Raw genomic sequence first — 15,980 nt, 5'->3', positions numbered from 1 at the left:
AGACCACTATTTACATCAGAGATAGGGAACTATGACCCTTTTATGACTTGTGAACTTCAAGTCCCAGAATTCCTGAGGCAGTGTGGCATAGTTCCCCCAATTTATATCCATGCACCCTGCAGATAAATCAGTGCCCACGTTAAGATGCCAATAGAGTCCTAGGTTTCACCTTATGTGTTTACATACTCATCCAGGCCTAGGATAGCATTATGTATACTTATCTCCATGTACAACCCCTCTGCTAATGTTACAGATGTATCTGTGCCCAGGCTTATAAATATTTTAAGTAATTTAACCTGAAACAACTATTCCTACCCCAACCTTTTAACTTTAATTTTTAACCACTAAATATTAATCTCCACTTCAAATTAGATAGTTCTTACTGTTTATTAGTTACCATCTGTACATTTAGGGCTAATTTTAGCTACTTTCTATTCAGGTTTTTATGTTCTTAGTCATTTTTTTTGCTGGGGGGGGGGGGTTTGGGGGAGAGGTGTCTGTTTTGTATAGTTTTACATAGTTCACTTTTAATGTTTAATAAACAACCAATACCCCACTCGGCCATCATTTCAAAGATATTTCCTTACCTAAAACTGAAACAGAATGGATAGATAAAAATGCAGTGGGAAGCAGAAGCAACTTCTAACTTCCTGCCAGCTTCTCCATTGAGTTTTCTTGTGGGAATTTGGCAGGGGCATTAGAAATCTCCCCCCCCTTCCCTTGCTCCCTCCCTCCCTTCCCCCCTTCCCCCATTCCTTCCCAATGGGCATGTAAGTTGCTGTAATTGGGTGGGGAGGGAGCAAGAGATTTCAAGATTGGCTGGGAAACTGTCACAGAATATTGAAAATGGAAATCATATGACCACAGCAGCACCCCAGCAGTTCAGTAAAAGCTATAACCTCCCCAACTTTCATTCCCTCATTCTCTCTGGAGTCATGGATCAAAAATGGTTGTTTGTTCTTTCATCCAATTAAAGGTCATGACATTAAAGAGGTTTTTTATAATACATAGATATTTCTAGTGCACAATGCATTGCTTTTGTCTAATTGTAGTTTTAGTTTAATTTTAGTTTTACAGTATATGTATATTGGACTTAGATCACAACAACAAAAATAATTGGACCTAACTCTAACTCTTTAGCCAGCTGAAGATTCATGCATTTCACACTGAATTAAGACTGGGTGATTCACAAATATCACTGTAGAGAAAAGATAGTATCATACCTGTAAATATCAATGAACTCTAACAAATTGACCAATCTGTGTTTTTCCCATTCTGATTCTTCGTGCTGCAGTCCTGAAGGGAAATTATCATGATTTCTAGCCTGCGCAAAGATATCTCGTAAAGCAACTGCATAGACTCGACCTAGGTAAAAAGGAAATGCAAAGTCTAAAATTCTGTTGTTTGATAAAGCAGGTGTGAAATCAGTCAGGAGCTGGAAACTTAAAGGCATTCAGTAGAGACATCCCATCACTATGAGGGCCTTTATATGTATAGATAGGATAGGCAGATGTTATTTGACCATGTTAAGGGTATTGCTGCAGGATGTAAGCTTTTCCAAATAAAGCTGCCTTTTGCAATTGACTGGTGGTGATTTTGTCAATGTTGGTGTTTAAGTGGTGCTCCATATGTTTTGAGATTACACCTAAGGTGTGTATTAATATTGATACTATCTTTGCTTTCTTTTGCCATAGTTGTTCTACTTCTATTTGTAGGCCTTTGTATTTTGCGATTTTTCTGAGAGTTCCTTCTCTTTTACTGTCTCCAGTTACTGCAACATCCATTATCCAGACTTTTCTGCCTTTCTTATCAACAATTGTTACGTCTAGGATGTTCTGTGGCAGGTGCTTGTACGTTTGAACTCTAAAATCCCAGAGCATTTATCTTCTTCACTTTCCATTACTTTGTTTACTTTGTTTTCCACCAAATGGGAATTGTTGCAGATCTTCAAATGTGCCATTATTGCTACTCTGTCATGCCATTGTTAGCAGTCAGTCTCTGTGATCGTCTGGAAGCAGCTAAACAGGCGACCACTCTTTCTTCCTTGTAGAGATGGCATTTGCTGTTTGGCAACATCTTTCCAATTCTAGCTTTGTATGCACTTCTTCTTAAAGCTTAGGTTACGCAGCCACAATTAGTCCCTCTGTGTCTCTCTTCAACTTTCCTGCTCTTAGCAACTTCCAGGTTTTCTTGTTATCTACTTTACCTGCTAGTTTGTGTGTGTGTGTTTGTGTGTGTACACTGATCATGTAATTGCCTTTCCACGTCTCTTTTCTACTCTTCATTAGATCTTTCTTGTAAGCCAGTTTGGTCTCTCTGGTATTCAGTAAGCCTTCACTGTGAACAAACTTATATCTTCTTCATTGTCCTTCAGATATTCTTCCAATGCTCCCCCCCTTTTTTTCAACTTCTAGTGTACCTGCAACATTTCATACCCACCTGTGCTCCTTGGTAAGTAGTCTGTCAACATGACTGTGTGAATGAAGGTCATGATTCATTGTCATTATTTGTCTCCAGGGCTTTTAGTTCTGCTTGGGTCCAGTCCATTCTTCCAGCTGTGTATCTAATGACTGGAATTGCCCAGGTGTTCATTGCCTTGATTGTATTTCTGAGTTTGGACTTTAAGATCTTTTATACAAGAAGTCCTCGATGTACGACAATTGACCCAGAATTTATGTTGCTATATGAGACTGTGTTAAGTGAGCTTTGCCCCATTTTATGACATTTCTTGCCACATTTGTTAAGTGAATCACCGCAGTTGTTAAATTAGTGACACAGTTGTTAAGTGAATCTGGCTTCCCCATTTGACTTTGCTTGTCAGAAGATTGCAAAAGATAATCACATGACCACAGGACACTGCAACCATCAGAAATATGAAATGGTTGTCAAGCATCCAAATGTAAATCACGTGACCCCGGGGATGCTGAAACAATTGTGTTTTTAATGCCACTGTAACTTTGAACGGTCATTAAACTGTTATAAGTTGAGGACTACCTGCATTCCCTTCATATATTCCCTTCTAATTTCTTGACTTTAATGTCCTTGATGTTGTCCAATTGAAAGATATCCAGATATCTGTAGTGATCTTCTTCGGACTGTTTATGTTATTTCCATAGGGCATCTAGATTCCTTCAGTTTCTACTATTTTCCCCTGTTGATGGTAAGGGTGGTACATTCGTCCAGTCCAAACTCCATTGTAATATCCTAGCTGTATATACGGACAGTATTAAGCAGTGAATCTATTTTTGGTGGTGTTTTTCCATACAGCTTCAGATTTTCCCCATGTAAAGGAAGTAGGGTAGCCTGGCAGATGCTTTTGGTGTTTGATAGCCATGGGTTGACTTGTTCAGTTTTGTTGACAGAGGAATCAGTGCCATGACAAACAGTAGTGGTGACAGCGAGATTCTCTGAGAGATTCCAATCTTACCGTTAATCTCTCCCAGTCTATCACCATTGACCAGGAACTATGTCTTCCACTATGCCATTGATCTTCGCACAAAGCTTCTGATATTTCTATTGACTCCTTCTAGGCACTTGATTATCCAATCATGTGGCTGGGAGTTGAATGCTTTCTTTTACATTCAAGTTGGCGTTCCTTCTCTTAAGAGTTTTCCAAAATCATCTTGTCAATTAGGAGCTGATCTTTTGTTTCAGTTTCCTTTCGGCTCAGGTATCATTATATTTTTAGCTTTTTTATATATGAAAGAAATTGGTACCTTTCTAAGCAATACAGTAGCAGTTATGTGTATATATGAAATAAAAGGGGCTGATAGCTTTTAAAAAGATACTGAATAAGGTTGGGCTTTACAGAAAAGTCATGCCCATAGTGATTTCATTTTTTTTATCCACCTTGCCAACTAGATATTCTTTAGGAATGTAAATCGCTATGCTTGGTATGATTTTGGCATTTATAAATTAAAGAAATAAATATCCTGAAGGCAAAGCCTATGAAATGCTAGTCATCAGGATCAAAGTAATGCTGCAGGGTTGATGGGTCAAACTGTTTTTATGTAATTTCAGTATGATTTAGAAATAAGAATAAGAAAGCAACTGGACATTTTACCAAAGCCAAACAGGATGTAGACTGCTCCATGGCAAGTGATATAAGTCTGTGGATTAATCAGTTTTCCACTTCTATTGATACTGTAGTTCACAGGTCCTCCCACTGGGTTTCCAGTTTTAGCCGATATCAGGATAAAGCTTAATTCTGGCTACATAAAAAAAAAAAAAGATAGAGGGAATGTAAAGATGGAAGTCCAATTACTCTCTATCCAATGCACATCCAAGAAAGACTGAATGAAAAAAAAATATTATTTTCTAGCTTCACCCTGTTAAATCTTATCAGGTTTCTTATTTAACCAATCTATCCAAGGGTCAGATCCTGTGGGGAAAGTTGAGTATAGCTTATTACTGCAGTTTTTGAATTAACAAAAGTTTAGAATATTTTTCCGCTTCAGAAAAAAAAGGCTGGCACATTTTGGAAGACTATTCATTAAGCAATGATTCTAGCCTTGCCTAATCTTTCTAAATATCTTGAACACCTTGTTGGGATAAGCTATAAGAAAATAGTGTGTTCAGATCTTTCTCCTTCCTTACCCAGGCTTTTGAAATGCAGCCTACCTGTGTTTTTCCAAGAGTCAAGACCATCAAATCGCTGACCCGATCTCCATCCACATCAGGTATAATAACAGCCGGAGCAGCCAAGATTCCATTAGAAAAGTGGGAGGTATCAAAGGTCCAAACTGGCTTCCCTAAAGGATGATATACAATAAAATATGTATCAGCCAAGAAGCATCTTACAAACTGGCTAGGGTTTACAGGTAGGGTGTGCTCGATTGGTGAGGGTGTAGGGGGAGGTGGCAATTGAACAAACTTCAACCAAAAGCTGGTCACATTTATCAAATATTCAATTTAGCACTTTCCAGGTATGTTAGGATCGCAACTCCAATAATTTAATTTCTAAAGATCGTTGGAAATACAATAATTAAGTCAGATCTGTGGTTCCCAACTGCGCACTGCACTGCCCCAGGGTTGCCCCAGCAAACCTACAGGTGTGTCACAGTTATTACTTAATAAACAGAATTCTTATTGCTGATGGGCAGAGTTTGGGAACCATGAAGGGCACCATGAACTCAAAAAGTTTGGGAACTCTTTTTATCTTAGCTTGTTTTGTTTTCATATTTGGTGACAATGTTGCAAAGCCCAGCAGTTCTGGATTTGTAGATAGTCCTTGACTTATGACCACAACTGAGCTCAGAATTTTGGTCATAAGCCATTGCAGTCTAAAATCAAGTCACATGTGACCAGTCTTCAATTTATGAGTATTTTCCAACATTTGATAAGTGAATCACTGCAGTCAATAAGCAAGCCACACGGTCATAAGTCCAAATCCAGCTTATCCAATAGGTTTTTTTTTACTGTAAAACATTTTTAAAAACCCACAAAATGCAATCGCATGACCACAGGATGCTGCAAGCTGTCATAAATGCAAGCCAATTACCCAGCATCCAAAATGTAGTCACATGATTGCAGACTCCTCACATCCTGGACACAAACTGATTCATCTTTTTCCCTCAGGATGGTGCTACAGAGCAGTGATGGCTAACCTTTTCGTCGTCGTGTGCAGAAAGTGTGCGCATGCATACGCACATGCCTGCACCCATAATACATAGTTTGACCTGCAAAATATTTGCCACTTTACAAATCTGTGCCTGTTTTCAAAACTGTGTCTTATTGACCCTTTTTGTGTCCATTGTTGAAGTTTACATTATTTTAAAAGTAATTTATATGGTTAGCACTGAAGAAAGAAGGTTGACAATTCAATGGCACAGTAGATCCTTGACACTTCTCATCTAAAAGATCAAATGTTGGAAGAAGAAAAAAGAAGCTGTTCAACAAGGTATCATTATTCCTTCTAATAAGGAATCAGAGTCAGAAAATGGGGTACCAAACTCCTCATTTTCAATAGTGTGAATTATTAGCTGCACCAAATCAACTTACCTGATGGGGCACTCAGAAGACTGAGGAGTGCAGAGGTCCCAGTAACAAGGCAGACAGGCTGTGCAGGGAATCCAGAGTCCAAATTCTTACACTGCACACCCAGAATCTCTTCTTTAACATGGCTGGACCATAAGATGCTGCCGTTCATACCCGAAAGTGCTATTATTGTTACCCATGGTGTGGAGACACCTGAGGACACAGGTAGAAGAGGTAAATTGATCTTTCTATAACAAAAGGGGGGAAACTGCTGTGGAGAGTTGTGCTACTTTCAAATTTTTCCAAGGCTACTTGGAAAGTGAAGTATACATTGCAACATATCGCAGGAAGTGCATTAATTAAGTGAAGTGATTGTTCATTAAGAAATCAAAGACACTAAATATTTCGTTTAAAAACTGTCACCCAGATATGGAGAAATTGCGTTCATGTTCTTTGCAGGCAAGTTTGCTAGAAAGAAGGTTGAGTTTGTGGGCTGCCAGCTTGATACAATTTCATTAAGCTCTCAATTCTGAAATTACTTATTACAATATGAATACTTACCCAATACACTAGCATTTTTCAAAGCTGTGAAGGAGAGTAAGACATCAGGGAGACCATCATTATTTACATCAAAAAGTTCTGGTGGAAACAGAACTCCATCTGAAAAATAAGGTGGAATAGTTACTTTTCCAGAGTGTACCTCCCATCTATTCTAAGCATATTCAGGGTGGCTATTGATACAGGTATCATAAAAATTTTGTGGTAAATGTAATTTCACTATTTTCTGCAGTTTAGCCCACTCAGACATATTTCTTGACCATTGTAATCAATTCACATGAGCTAACATCTCACAAAACTACCTTCTTGAGAAACCTTTGATCCCGACCCCTTATCCTAAAACTCAAAATCACTACTATTGCTACAAATGTAAGGGAGAGTTCAGATCACTTAAAATCCAAGAACCTGAGGTGCCTGGCGTGAGTTTTGAAACATTTCAATATGAGGAAAAGAGGAATTGAACAAAATTGATGTCAGGACTGGTCCAAAGTAACAAACTGAATCTACATAACAGCAAAGATAAGTTACTGATGTAAAGCTATTTTGAGGATTACTTCCTATCATGCTGTGGTTTTTAGAAACTACAAATCCTGCTCTTCACTCTACAACATAATAACTCTTGCACATACTAAATATCTTGTACTATAATAAATATCAAAGTAGTTATACCATTTCTATATAATTCTGAAGTGGGAAACATGTAGATATCAAAAACAGCATTTAAAAATGGTATTTCCAGCTACAGAATAACAAATGAAGAAATAAAAGATAATTGTTTTGTTTCCTGGAATAATAAATTAGCTTAAATTTAAGCCCTCATTTGTTTTTCCTCTGTTCAAAGGTCAAATTTAGTTAACATTCTCATGTATGACTCAAAAAATTCACATATGCACATTAATTATCTTGTCATTCAAGGCTCAACTGGATAGAGCATTGCTATACTCATAATCAAAAGAAACTAAATCCTTGGACAGAATAACTGTCACAGAATTAAATAAATGTATGCACCTGGTTTAAAAATAAGCTTTAATATGTTTTGTTTATGGAATCTGAGACAATTTGGAACAATTGTTTAATTGGAAATAGCCTAAGATAGCTTTTACTAAATTGAAATAAAACTTCAAGTATGATATAAAATACCCCAATCAAGAAACTGCCAAAGAGCCAACAGTAAACAGCCTAACCTAGTGGTTCCCAAAGTGGGTGGTACCACCCCCTGGGGGGGCGGTGGGATGCCTTAGGGGGGCGCTAAGAGGTAAGGGGGGCGGTAGGGGGGCACCAAGAGGCGGCAGTGGGCCGTTCGAGGCGCTGGCTCTGCAGGTTCACTCATTGACTGTAGCACTGCTCCGGAGCCGGCGCCTCCAAAGCAGAAGTGGTGGCAAGTTACGTGCTGCCGCGGCCGTGTTCAACATGCCGCCCCCCTGCCACCTCTTAGCACCCTTCTGCCGGCCCCCTTGGGGATGCTAAGAGGCGGCAGGGGTGCGTTCGAGGCATTGGTTGACCCTGCAAGGTTCATCCATTGACTAGCACCACTCTGGAGCTGGCACCTCCAATGTGGAAGCGGTGGCACGTTACATGCTGCCGCATTCATGAGCTGCCTCCTGCCGCCTCTTTGCACCCCTCTGCTGGTCCCCTTGGGGATGCTAAGAGGCGGCAGGGGGGCATTCGACACACTGGCCCTGCAGGTTCACCCATTGACTGTAGTAATGCTCCAGAGCCGGCACCTCCAATGCGGAAGCGGTGGCACGTTATGTGCCACCGCGGCCATGTTTGATGCACTGCCCCCCTGCCAGCTCTTAGCATCCCTAAGGGGGCCAGCAGAGGGGTGCTAACAGTGGCAGGGGAGCGTTCGAGGCGCTGGCCGGCCCTGCAGGTTCACCCATTGAGGCGCCGGCTCCCGGAGCGGTGCTACGGTCAATGGGTGAACCTGCAGGACCAGCGCCTCAAACGCCCCCTGCCGCCTCTTAGCATCCCCAAGGGGGCCAGCAGAGGGGCACTAAGAGCGGCAGGGAGGCAGCGCATTGAACGTGGCGGCAGCAGATAAAGTGCCACTGCTTCCGCATTGGAGGCGCCGGCTCCAGAGTGGTGCTAGTCAATGGGTAAATCTGCAGGGCCAGCCAGCATCTCGAACACCCCCCTGCCACCTCTTAGCGCCCCTCTGCTGGCCCCCTTGGGGATGCTAAGAGGCGGCAGGGGGGGCGTTCGAGGCACCGGCCCTGCAGGCTCACCCCATTGACTGTTGTACTGCACCGGAACTGGTGCCTCGAATGCAGCAACATATTGGGAAAAGCCGCCACCACCGCTTTCCCAAAGTGCCACCACTGTTGCATTCTGTCTATCTGTCCGTCCATCCATCCAAAAGGTCTATTTGCCTGCCTGCCTTCCTGCCTATCTACCTGTCTGTCTGTCTTTCTGTCTACCTAACTACCTACCTACCTATCTACCAATATAGATCTATCTACCTACCTACCTACCTACCTACCAATATATCTATCTGCCTGCCTGACTGCTTCTCTCTCTCTCTCTCTCTCTCCATCCATCCATCTATCCATCCATGTTCGAAGCGCTGGCCCTGCCGCGCATTGGGAAAGTAGAGCAAAGCCAGTCTGGGAGGGAGGGAGGGAGGGAGGGAGAGACAGAGAGAGAAAGAGAGGGAGACCTGATGCATCAGATTAAATGAGGCCTAGTTTAGACTGAGGTCCTTTTCCACATTGAAACATCTTTGCCAGCATATTGAAACCTCTTTGGCTTCTATTAAAGGTTTTGTGGACGAAACATGGTCAAGACTATCAGGAAGCTCTCACATTTTGTTGAGGCTTTAAACAGGATCCATTGGACCAGATCTCCACCCTAAAAATTACTTTTCCCCAATGTATTACAGTGCCAATTCTGAAGAAGGCAAAACCAAAATATACTGGTAAATTCCAAGGAGAACACACACACACACTCCCTTCTAACCCTGCTGGAGCAGGTGATTGGACTAGAATAGATATCTCATTATCTTTCTCCTCCCTCTCTCCCTCCTTCTTTATTTCTTTTTTCTTTCTGTCCCTTCCTTCCATCCCTTCTTTGTCCCTTTTTTTTCTTTTCTCTTTCTCTTCCCTTTTCTCTTTCTTTTCTTCTTCTCTTTCTCTCTTTTCTCTCTCTTTTTCCCTCTCTCAGGCTCATCCCTTTGGATCAGGGGTTGCCAAACTTTTGGACCTCAGGGACCACCAAACTCATAATTTTAAATCCCGAAGACCACTAATATGAACTTTGACTGATGGTGGCTTTCTGGCATTGGTGGGAGAGAGAGAAAAAGAGAGAGAGAGATCAGATCCAACCTCTCTCTCTCCCTCTCTCTCACACACACAGGCAGGGGTGGAATTTAGACCCCTGATCTAAAGCTGTCAAAACTCCAAAAACAAGTCAAGTAGCTCTAGGGAGGCCAGTCATAAATTAGAATGCTTGCTAAACAACCGGCCATTAAGTGAGGACCACTTGTATTTGGTTTGCCAGTCACTTGGCCACGCCCACCTAGTCATATGACCAGCAAGCCACGACCACCCAGTCACGTGACCAGCAAGCCACACCCTCACATTAGGCCACGCCCACAGAAATTTGAATCCCATCCCTGGGTGGGGGGCACCGAGATGAGTTTGTAGCACCAAGGGGGCGGTGGATTTAAAAAGTTTGGGAACCACTGGCCTAACCAAAGAATCTCTAAGACTACCCCCACCAACAGGGCAAGCCACCAGAATAATGAGAGCAAACCCAACTCCTTACTAGCACTGATGATGTTACCTAATTTGGATAATGAAACTTCTGCAAGAAAACATCTCAGAGAGCACCAAGGACCTCTCATTTCAACCCTGAGCTATAAATATTCTCCTTTACTGGTATCTATATTTTCAATAAAACTCTCAGTATATTTCTTGGTAGGGTGTACATTTCATAATCTGTTATTTCCAGATATTTCTTACCTGCTACTTGACCTAGATTGTGAATCCAAGTATTATGCAAGTCTCTTGGTGGGCAAGGAATGAGGAAAGCACACACCAGCACAAGGATCATGGAGATAACTACAGTGAGTAAAAAGATGGCTGTGCGCAAATAAGGCATTAAGGAACTGGATGTCTTCTGCTCCAAGCCATTGTTCATTTCACTTGGGTACTCTTCTGTGATACCCTCTGAGAGATGCTGCTTGGCTGAACCAGTTTCCACATCAGAATCCACATCCTGGATTTCCCCTAGGGGACTTTTCCCATTTTTAACTCCACCATTCTTCTGCAAATTGAGGACCAAGTCATCTTCACTCTCATCACTGTCAGCCTGAGTGAGAGGGTCATATTCCCCAAGGTCTGGGCTCTTCTTACCTGAGAAGGTAGGTGGAAAGTGAGAGGTATGATGAAAGAACTTGTGGCATTTTCAGGACCACTATTTTTTTTAAAAAAAAAAACCACTAAAAAAGAAAAGAAGGCAATTTATTAGATAAGGTAATAGGCATGCTTACTGCATGGAGATGACACTGTTGGACAGAAGAAAAAGTCTGCTTATATTTCAAATTTTATTTTGAATTATATTATTTCATTTTTATGTATCAAATTTGACCACCCATTTCACTATAGGCAGAGTTTTTCTAAGAAAAAAAGGATATGGATTATATAATTGTTAATGCCTTCATTTCTATAATAGAAAACAATTATCTGTGAAGCAATTATGTTGTTCCTTTACGGTTAACCTATATACGCCAAAATTCTGTCCTCTAAACCAGGGGTCCCCAACTCCCAGGCTGAGGCCCACTACCAGGCCTTGAGCCCTTTGGAACATTGCATACATCCCCCCACTTGCGTGATAAGTGGGCAAGCATGGGCACATGCTCTCCATGTGCACAAGCAGCAGGTGCAGATGCCTGCCACTCATGCTCGCCCACCATCCATGCAAAAACATCTCTTCTGTCCCCTCCTGGCCAGTTCCCAAAGCCGGAAAGCTTGGGGAACTCTGCTCTTAACCATCTTTCTGGTGAGGCAGTTTAAAACATTCTCTCACCTGCTTTCAGAGCACAATAACTAAAATACCACCGATTTTGTAGCCTATCATTTACGGCCTAGTGCTGTAAAGTTACACTGGACAACAACATTTTCCCAAAGTTTTGTTTCTGTAAAACCTTTGGCATTGATAGACCCTTTCAGACTGAACACAAATATAATTGTGACCATTTCTTTTTCTTGCTCAGCTATCCCATCACATGTGTAACAACAGTACTTGATATAGGCAAGCTTTATTCCAAGCAGCAAAGCTACTACTTTTAGATCTCTGCAGATATTCCAGTTGTACTTAGTGTAATGTCTGGAACCCACATTACGTATCTGATATTAGCACAGTTGAGAAAGTTCAGAAATATTTCACAAGAGTTCTCCACGTTGCAGAATACCTTATGCCACCAAACTCGAAATTCTAGACCTAGAAAACCTACAACTACGCCGCCTTCGGTCCGATCTAAGTATAGTATATAAAATCATACATTGCAATGTCCTACCTGTCAAGGAATACTTCAGCTTCAACCATAACAACACAAGAGCAAACAATAGATACAAACTCAAGGTTAATCGCACCAAACTTGATTGCAGGAAATACGACTTCAGCAACAGAGTGGTCAATGTCTGGAATACGCTACCTGACTGTGGTTTTTTCCTCAAACCCCAAAAACTTTAACCTTAGACTATCTACTATTGACCTCACCCCTTTCCTAAGAGGTCTGTAGGGGGCGTGCATAAGTGCACCAACGTGCCTACCGTCCCTGTCTTATTGTTTCTTTTATATATTTTTATTTTTCTTATATGTATTCATGTATTCATAGCTATGTTTTTACTTATACCTATTATCTTGTATGCAATTGACAAATTAAATAGTAAATAAATAAAGTTTCACATTTTTGTATATTTCTTTCATGCGCGCAGCACAACCAACAGGTACTGAAGGTTGTACATTATATTGCCATTGTGTAAAAACAGATGATTTCTATAAAATGGTGCATGATAGTTTAAATTACAGGTCATTTTCATGATTAGTAGCCAAAAATCTGTAAACACATTTAGGAAGCAGTACATTTGTTTAGTGTTATCATAGCAACACTTTACAGAGTTTTCCTAGAATGATGTTTAAAATACAAAAGGGGTTAACAAATAATTTTGACTTTATAGCTCAAAGCAAAAGGAATTTTAAACTGTTATCAACGCACACTTACTTCAAAATAACCATGTATGATTTACTTCCCATAATTATGCTTGAGATCACACCTTAAGGTTTCAGGAACAATATCTAATATGCTTTACTATAGCAAGAAACTTGTCTTCTGTCACTATACTTTTTTTAAAAAAAAATCACTTATACATTCATCCAATTATATCAATTTCATTAAAAGACTACATCCTCAATTTCTTTTGCCTGCTTTGGTTAGGCAATGTAAAATTGAGAAGTAACAAAAGGAGTCCCTGTGGATCTTCCTTCGCTAGTCATTGCCAACTATAGGGGGCAATACTAATCTCCGTTTCAAGGCCATTGAGTTCATGCTCTCCAAAGAGATTTCTGTGGTCATGTGGCCAGCATGACATCACAGGGCACTGTTACCTTCTCACCAAAGTGATACTTACCAATATTTATCTACTTGCATTTCTACTTTCGAACTGCTAGGAACTGGGGCAAGGATGGGAACCGTGGTGTATCACAATCAGGTCTCACAATCAGGTCTCAAACCTGGGCTGCTGGCTTTCCAGTCAAGCCCAGCATCTTAACGCTGCCACGACTCACATAACCCATAGAAAAGTAATTTATAAATCCTGGATCCTAAAATCAGCACCTGTATGTGCCAGTGTGTTCCATGGCACTCAGTGGCCTACCAGGCTCTATGCTTCATCTGAAATTATGCTTAAATATCCTTTTAACTGCAACAAAACTAAGTGAGAAGTTAGCTTAATGCAAAACAAAGATCTGTCTTTGGGCATCCTCTTTATTACCAACAAAGATTAACTTAACTTGCAGACTAAGCTATTGTAGAAGGGGGAGCCTCACTCCTTTGCTTTCTGATACATGTTTTGGAATTTATGTGGCTGCTCTGAAAATGTTATGGAAGATGTTTGTGTGTTTTCAATTTTATCCCATTTATCTACTACCTCACTCCACTATTATTAATTTTGCAGTAAGGATTAAAAATACATTTTAAAATGTCAGTAACAAAAACCTATGCAAATCAAATATCAAATATGAAGAAAAACATACTACGCAAACTCAACTGAAGCTAAATCTTCTCAATGCGGGGGGGGGGGAGGAAAGGGAAAATATGGGATACACAATACATGAATGCTTTCTACAAGGAAAAATAATAGAGAAAAGGCTGTATTTGATAGAAAGGTGGGAAATGCTTTAAAAAGGGATTACATGGTTCAGTCTAATGAGCAAGACAGCTGAGAGAATTCCCAATCAGAAGTGCATTATCTCAATTCTCCAGGGATTTCTCTTCCTGGGACTTTGTGGATCTATGCCAGAGCAAACAAGATAAAGGAAAAGCAGACTCTGAAGCCAACCATTATTAATCCAATTCCAGTATGACAGGGCTTTTCTACCCAACTTTTTTTTTTTTTTTTTTTTTGCCATTAAGTCAACCTTAACTCCTCATACCTGCCCAGAAAGGTTTCCTGGAGTTTCCTTGGCATGATTTTGGATGTGGTTGCTGTTGTCTCCTTCCTAGGACTAGGTGTGCGCGACTGGCCCAAGGTCATGCAGCTGGCTTCATGCCTAAAGCAGGACTATAACTCAGTCTCTCAGTTTCTGTCCAGCTTTTAATTATGATACCGAACTGGTTCTCTTTACATTGCTATAGGATACTTGATTTACTTTTGCTGGTTAACAACCACAAGAAGTTAGAATAGTCCACATTTTCAGCTAATAGAAAGATGTTAAGTTTCAGAAGAAAAAAATAGCTTCTTAGGTGTACTTTCTCATTTTTGTCTGGAATTTCTCAGGCTCTAACTCACCAAATCAAATTATGTACCATAGTGCAATTGTTCAATCTGCATTTAACTGGAATTTTTCAATTAATTTTTCAGAATTTCCCAATTCACTGAAGAGTGCATAGCTCACAGTTCTCACTGTTCAATTCTCTCTAAAGATGTTTCTCTGCATCTTTACACAAGGTTACAGCCTTTAAACCAGGGGTCCCCAAACTTGGCAACTTTAAGACTTATGGACTTTAACTCACAGAATTCCTCAGCCAGCTAAGGTGGCTGAGGAATTTTGGGAATTGAAGTCCACAAATCTTAAAGCTGCCAAGTTTAGGGACCTCTGCTTTAAACCTATTAAAATGTAAAAAAGACGAACATGTTTTTTCATCATATTCCTATATCATCCATCTCACCTAAATGACTTCACCCTTAAGGTTAAGATTAGCCCAACAGAAAATCCTGGACAAGATAAACCAAGCTGTACAAGAAAGTTATTATTTGTTGACCTCTGCACACAGTTTGATATGCAGCCTCACTCAACCATGAAAAGCTTAAAATAAGACTTTAATTATAGTTATATCTCTTGAAGTTTAAAAGAGATGACAAAAACTCAGTTAAATCAACCACAACCTTCCCAGCACTTTCACTAACAGCTGGAAAGATTCCAAAATGGACAGCTGGTACCACAGCCAATAAACCAAGCATTGTATTATTATTCTATCTGCTCTGCCTTTTCCCCTTTTCTGCTGTGAAACAAAACAAAATATTCCAAACCCAAAAGCCTTATTTACCCTCCCTGAAAATTCCATGAATGAAAGTGAAGGCGACTGCAACATTGTATCATAGGCAGAAAGTATCTGGCTCCCATTTTCACTGTCTGTCGAGTTCTCAAATAATTCCTTTACTTCCAAAACACGTTATTCCTCGTGAAATGTAAATATTTGCAAAAATGCTGGATAGCAATACTTTGATCCAAATTGCTCTTAGGAACAAAGATTGCACAAACAGGCAGACCTATTTTCTGTTGCAACAGTAAAATAATACCTACTCATTCCTCTATCTCAAAGCTTCACCCCATCACTTCCCCTGGGACCAGCACTGCCTCAGTTTCTTCTGCCATCAAGATTAACCTTTCCTCCCCGCTAAAGGACTGGGTGGTCTCCGCACCTCTACTGCGCATCCACAAACGCTTAACAAAGATAGCCACGATTTATCTCATTCGCCTCTCCACTCCCTACAATAATTATCCTTATTCTTTCAATCCATTCATCTTTTTTTTTTTCTCTCTATAATGGTCAGAGATAAAGGGCACCTGCTGGGACCCGGATATACTCGGGGAGGATGTTGGTGGGTCTATTCTCCAGATGGGACCCGGATGTTCTCGGACTGAGAAATCCGAGTCTAAAAGCCCCAGCCCTGCATACTCCAGGGATGTCATCTTCATCCTGCCCACTCTGCATTTCCCAC

General features: G+C 40.7%; 1 protein-coding gene across 2 annotated transcripts in view; it reads right to left on the bottom strand.

The window, feature by feature from the left end:
• The window catches only part of FAM234B (family with sequence similarity 234 member B), a 28,979-nt gene that overhangs the window by 12,790 nt on the left and 209 nt on the right, over nt 1–15,980 (bottom strand). For both annotated transcript variants that reach the window (XM_026694587.2, XM_087968198.1), the window contains exons 2-7: nt 10,497–10,889; nt 6,538–6,636; nt 6,001–6,189; nt 4,621–4,751; nt 4,064–4,211; nt 1,224–1,365 (exon numbers count right to left, since the gene is read on the bottom strand). In XM_026694587.2, the coding sequence (XP_026550372.1) occupies nt 1,224–1,365; nt 4,064–4,211; nt 4,621–4,751; nt 6,001–6,189; nt 6,538–6,636; nt 10,497–10,889 (1,102 nt within the window). The remainder of the gene's footprint in view (nt 1–1,223; nt 1,366–4,063; nt 4,212–4,620; nt 4,752–6,000; nt 6,190–6,537; nt 6,637–10,496; nt 10,890–15,980) is intronic.

The sequence above is a fragment of the Notechis scutatus genome, chromosome 6, assembly GCF_049901735.1.
Source record: "Notechis scutatus isolate UNSWTSFEM ecotype Mainland chromosome 6, rNotScu1.2, whole genome shotgun sequence".
NCBI classification, from domain to species: domain Eukaryota; kingdom Metazoa; phylum Chordata; class Lepidosauria; order Squamata; family Elapidae; genus Notechis; species Notechis scutatus.
Note: the sequence above shows the minus strand (reverse complement) of the source record. Positions and strands in the feature narration are given on the sequence as shown.